The sequence below is a fragment of the Sinocyclocheilus rhinocerous genome, unplaced genomic scaffold (assembly GCF_001515625.1).
Source record: "Sinocyclocheilus rhinocerous isolate Xijiao unplaced genomic scaffold, SAMN03320098_v1.1 scaffold3206, whole genome shotgun sequence".
Taxonomy (NCBI): Eukaryota; Metazoa; Chordata; class Actinopteri; order Cypriniformes; family Cyprinidae; genus Sinocyclocheilus; species Sinocyclocheilus rhinocerous.
In genome coordinates this window covers 159,704-166,060 of record NW_015626039.1, presented here as the reverse complement: position 1 = coordinate 166,060, position 6,357 = coordinate 159,704, and the positions used below count along the sequence as shown (strand labels likewise).

Here is a 6,357-nt window from a genome sequence, read left to right as displayed (position 1 = left end):
TAAAAAAAATATATATATATATATATATATATATATATATATATTAAAATACATTTTTTGAAACCACTCAGATATACTGTAGGTTGTGACCAACAATATGTTTTGTTTTTGTGGCCCAATTCAAAGTGAAATCACTGTAATTCAGGCCGAAAATGTCAATTTTACTAGAAGTATTTATTCTGCCTAGTAATACAGTGCCGAACAATGACACAATGACACATATGAGATTTACTTTTTGCAAATGTGATATATTGTAAAATGTTTCTTATTGAGGAATTTATTTCTATACGTTTAGTAAAAAGCCTAATGCACGTTTGTGTTTCAGAACCTGCGCCTGGGCGACGCTTCACGCCTCCCTCAACCACCCTGAGCTCAGGGAAGATGAATGAGGGGTTGCCCCTAGGGGCTCAGGAGAACAGCGGCGCCGCCCTGGTGGGCAAACTGCGCATGGCTGACCGAAGCATGGTGGAGGTGCTTTCCGACCACCCAGGAGAGCTGGTGCGCACTGACAGCCCCAATTTCCTCTGTTCTGTCCTGCCAACACACTGGCGCTGCAACAAGACGCTGCCCATCGCCTTCAAGGTAGCTGACCACAGACCGCTGTTGTCTTTCAATGACATCTAATGTATGAAGAAGTATTTTTTTTCTAAGGCTTGGAGGTGCTTTCCGACCACCCAGGAGAGCTGGTGCGCACTGACAGCCCCAATTTCCTCTGTTCTGTCCTGCCAACACACTGGCGCTGCAACAAGACACTGCCCATCGCCTTCAAGGTAGCTGACCACAGACCGCTGTTGTCTTTCAATGACATCTAATGTATGAAGAAGTATTTTTTTTCTAAGGCACAAGGACATTTTAAAATCCTACAATCTCACATTGGACTTTAATGCACATCCTTAATTAAGCTAATGATTTGGCGGGAAGCGTCAGTAATTGTTGTTAATCTCCTGTCGTCACGGGTGACTGCAATATCTTTCATCATCATCTTTTACATTTGGCAAATGACGGCAAAAATGCGAACCACCCAGTCTTGACAAATTCAGAGTGAAGTGCTGTGAGGCAAGTGTGCGCTCTGTAACAAAGAGCAGAAGAATGCGCTGACATTTACAGTTAATATGCAAATAACCTGCTCAATTAGTTTAGATGTGGAGATATTGTGCAAGTGGACATGACGCAGGAGAGTAAAAAGGATTTGAATGTTGTTTGGTTTTCATTTTCACCCTCTGCCCAATGTTTTTGCTTAGTAATAAAGTATTTAAATAAGATCTATTATTAAGTATAATAATAGTGAAGTTACAGAAAATATATAATTGCATTTAAATAATGTTCAGTTGTATAGTGTTCAAAAGAAATTAATACTTTTATTCAGCAAGGATGCATTAAATTGATCAAAAGTGACAAGACATTTATAATGTACAAAAAAATTATATTTCAAATAAATGCTGTTCTTTTGAACTTTCTATTCATCAAGGAATCTTGAAAAATAAATCATTTCTGAAGGATCATGTGACACTGAGAACTGGAGTAATGATGTTGAAAATTCAGCTTTGCATCACAGGAATAAATTACATATTAACATATTCAAATAGAAAACAGTTTTAAAATGCAGAAAAAAAAATCACAATATTACCTTTTTACTGAATATTTGATCAAATAAATGCAGCCTTGGTGAGTACAAGTGACTTCTTACAAAACCATATAGCTATATTAAATCAATTAATTATTTTATCATTTTGCTAATATTATCATTTGTCTTCTTTATTATTCTTCCTTCATTGACAATTGTGACGTAGTGGGATAATTGTCATATATTGTATTTTTGGTTTGTTTTTAAAATGCAGTTTGACAGGTTTAAACGTATCTAACATATCATTCATTGGTTGACAGGTGGTTGCCCTTGGTGACATCACTGACGGAACACTGGTCACAGTGATGGCCGGCAACGATGAGAATTACTCTGCTGAACTTCGGAACGCCACAGCCGCCATCAAGAACCAAGTGGCCCGATTTAATGATCTGCGTTTCGTTGGCCGCAGTGGACGAGGTAAAATGCATATAATGCTTAATAAATTCACTCCTTCTCACCTAGACATAAACGTTTGAGAAAAGGAAACACACATCAGACTCACCGCTGAGCCGTGACGCAGATATTTTAATGTCAATGTCTGCATGTGTGTACATGCTTGGTTAATGTGTATGTTTTCCCATGTGTTTTGATATTGTGCTCAAACACATCAGCACAGACCGTTACCTGTCGCTTCCACTTCCTGTGGCAGGCGGTCGGGGCAGTCAAATACTGCAGATCTTATCTATTTAAAACACAAGGCTTTATGTACACTTGCTAGCCATCCAGCCCTTTGTACCACCATCTGATTGTTGAACCACTTCACTGTGGTAGCAGAGCACAGCAATGCCATTTTTGTGGCCTGTATTTTAGATATTTAAAGCACCAAAAATGTTACTTGTGAGAAAATGAGGAGTGACTTCTTACAGTATTTGTGATGTATGAATCGTCCAGCTTCTGTAATGACAGAGTAGTTAGTCAACAGAATGACTGGCTTCTGGGAAAACTAGGGGTCCCGCAGGGCTCTATTCAAGGCCCGATGTGATTTCGCTGATATAGTCCTCAACGCAAACACGACTGCTTTTAATCTACATGTTCAGACCTGCGATAAATATATGAATGCATACACACTCTTTTGTCCTGCTTTCTTTTGTCTGTGTCATCATTTGAACGCAGCATAATAGAGGCAACTAAGTTGATGTTTGCAGCAGGTGTGCTTGCATGCTTTGAGTGCAGAATGCATGATTTGAAAATGGAAACTGAGTTTGTTTACAAAGAAAAGCGTAAATGTTTAGTCCGGATTGTTAAACAAAACATATTTGTCAATTTTTACTGCATGAAAGTATTGCTTTTCAGTGAATTTCAGACATGCATATCCTCACAGACTGTTGTTTATCCAAGCGTGTTTGTGAGCGCGAGAGCAGCTGCACTCTGCTGCGATGGAAGTGATTAGGTTTAGTGCCGGAAAAGAGTGCAGGTCGAGAAGAAACAGCAAGAGCGTGTTAGGTAAGAGAGAAATGTAAACTATGCATATCTACACATACTCTTGCTACTCTGTATTATGTAGACGTGTAGATAAGACAACAAAGACTGCATCTATGTGGCTTTTTTGTCCATCTGTTATTGTTTTCGCAGCATCGTGAGTCACTTGATGTTTTCAGGCACATTTTCATGCACACATTTATAAAGTTTCTTGCTTTGTGAGTTTGACTTGTCCGTGCTCACACCCACATACTGTACAGTACTCTACAAAACAGACACATATAAAAAAATTATAAACAAATTCCCCCACATCACACATGCACACACACTATGTAGGGACATCCCCTTGAGAAACGCTCTGCACTTCCTCCCTGTTTGGGCAGTGAGTCTCTCAGACAGAACGTCTCCCATCCAGACGCTAAACCACTGAACCACAGTCTGTGTGTGTGTGTGTGTGTTAGTGCAAAAGGTTTTGTAATGAGTGCGTTAGACAGGAAGAGATGAGTCAGTGTTTTGCATTTATATTTCTTAAGAATTCATATAAAAATGGTACTATGGAATGATTACCATTTTCATATACCAATGTATTTACATAGCTCCACAAGGTACAAAAATTATCATGGTATGATAATGTAATTTAATTTAATGTAAGTAAATGTTTAAAAATGGGTCATATAAATGGAGCATGGTATCAGATCTGAAATATGCCATGATACTGACTTCAAGGTACTCAATTTAATGGCATACTAATACCATGCTGCATGTCCAAAAATATGGTATTATCATGGTAATGTGTCCAAATACCATGGTATTGTCATGGTAGTCCAAGAAACTATTATATATATATATATATATATATAAAATGCTGCTGGGTGAAAAAAAACACAGTAATACTGCTTTTTGACATACATACTACCAGGTTTTTTTGGAAATGATAATGAAATGAAAATACCATGGTACTGTTTTTAAAACCAAGTGTTCTGAACATTTTGTCATAAATCATTAGTGCAGTATTACAGCGTTTTAAGTGTGTTTTCCTGGATGTGATGTGTGTTGTTTGTGTGTGAGGTCATGGCAGACAGAAGTGGATCGGTGTTGTCACAGCGACTGCGCTCAGAATAGCACCTGATCATTGGTGCGGCCCGTGTTTGTGTGTGCGTGTCACATCTGTGCATATGTGTGTGGTCAGGCCTCTTAGTTTGTCAGATTTTGGGGAACAGCTTGGAGTTTTTCCCAGCTATGTTTTTCTGGCTGAATAACGACTAGCGCGTGTGCGTGTAACCGTACCTTGCATTGGCTGGAGCACTTAGGCCAATTTAGTGCCGTGTAACTCAAACCTGATGTTGGCACGCAAGCGGCCGCCTCCCTGGGGTCCTTCTCATCGTCATAGCGATGAGTGACAGGTGAAGGCATCAGGAATTGTGGGTACAGACCCCAGTTCCCATAATCCTTGTAGTCAAATTCAGTTTGTCATTTGGCACTTATGCACGTCTCTCCTCATAATGTCAGTCAAAGCATGAGACACAGCTCATTGTGAAACTAAAATCATGCATCTCATTATAATTTGCGTGAGTTTGCTCCATAGTCATATCATCCTATCGTCAGCCTGTGAGATCGCCGATTCACAATATTATCATGCTTATTTATTCAATTATTTACTTACTTCATAGCCGGAGAGTGAACCAACTCCAGGGTAAGGCCAAAAGCAGCCTAATGTTAGTATAATCTATTAACTACACATTATATTTTTTTGTCAAGTAGCATGTCATAAAATATTTTTAATATGACTGCATTTGTATCTAACATGATAACAATTTAATAGAAACATTTTAAGTTACTAATTTTAATGTTTATGTTTCCTCAGTTTTTCAAACAGCAGCTACAGAAAATGAGCAAAGAACATCATCACTGACTTCAGTCTAGCGCGGGTTTATGCACTTCAAAAAACACTCCCGTTATAATCAGTGAAGCCGTCTACACTGAATGATGAATAAATCTCTTATACTTACATCGCACGCGCATCTTCACTTTGTGGTTTATGATGTGAGAATTTGCGAGAGAGCAGAAGTCAGTCAGTGAGCAAGCACACTGAACAACAAAACTAGTGTTTCAGCAATGACTAATCTAAATATCTCTGATAGGACATTGCATCCATAAACTCAATGGAATCATGTGTTATAAGTTATAACGTGCAACACTAATAATAATAATAATAATAGTCTTGCTATCGTCAAAGACAGCAGTGACTTGTGAAAAATGTTTCTTGGGTAAACCTCATGAAAATATTTCATCCAAAAATCTAATTATATATTTTACATAAAAGAAAATGAAGCTTGTTTTTGTACCATAAATATTTTTTACATTTCAACATTATTTATATTACAGTTAAGCATGTTATATAATGTTTTGTAATGTATCCTAATGTTTTACTTTGCTTTTTTTATGGTCAGGATTTCATTAAGTTATAAATCTCATTACTGAAATATAATGATTTAAATAAAATTACTATAAATCAAAGGCAGTACATGATTTAAAAAATTAATAAATTAATAAATTAATTCTTCAACATCCCAAAAAGTCTTTACTTTCATATGGGAAATTACTTTCATACTTTCTGATTTTATGGTTCATCTCTTTGGTTGTTTTTATTGGTAAGTGTGTGCTGGTGTCAGTTCATGTCAAATCTGTCCATCTTTGTGTCGCGGCTCCTCTCGATAGCTCACTGTATTATTTCTGACTCTCTTTCTCTCACTCTGTCTTTTCGAAATTGTCCATGTGTCATCTGTTTATTTGGGGATGTGGTCAAATGAGATGCTGTTTGGCCCGTGTCTCCACTGTACTGTCTGAACTTTGTCTCTGTTTAAGGACACAACAAAGGCGACTTTAAATTCCCTTTTGCATCTGCTTGTGGGGTTTTTATTGTGACACAGCCACTTATGATGACAGGCATCTTAATGATAGATCAGTCACAACGTCTTCATCCAGAAATACACTCACTTCTCGCTTACTGTGTTTTACTGTCTCACACTCCTTTAAATATGTACTCCTCACATGTAGCTACTAATAAATATATCCTGTAAAGAAGTGCTAAATATATCCTGCAAATGCTGAATTTCTAACCTGTTTGTTTGTCTGTATTTTTCAGGGAAGAGTTTCACTCTCACCATCACTGTCTTCACAAACCCTCCTCAGGTGGCCACGTATCAGAGAGCCATAAAGATTACTGTAGACGGACCCCGCGAACCACGACGTGAGTGATGACACATGCAAATATAAATATACAAAACATTATATTTTGTGTGTGTGTATATATA

General features: G+C 37.7%; 1 protein-coding gene across 4 annotated transcripts in view; it reads left to right on the top strand.

The window, feature by feature from the left end:
- The window catches only part of LOC107709287 (RUNX family transcription factor 1), a 24,287-nt gene that overhangs the window by 5,906 nt on the left and 12,024 nt on the right, over positions 1–6,357 (top strand). For 3 of the 4 annotated variants that reach the window (XM_016513751.1, XM_016513771.1, XM_016513768.1), the window contains exons 2-4: positions 326–582; positions 1,885–2,041; positions 6,189–6,293. In XM_016513751.1, the coding sequence (XP_016369237.1) occupies positions 326–582; positions 1,885–2,041; positions 6,189–6,293 (519 nt within the window). Of the gene's footprint in view, positions 1–325; positions 583–659; positions 771–1,884; positions 2,042–6,188; positions 6,294–6,357 lie in introns of all 4 variants that reach the window. The other variant, XM_016513760.1, reaches the window with a different exon arrangement.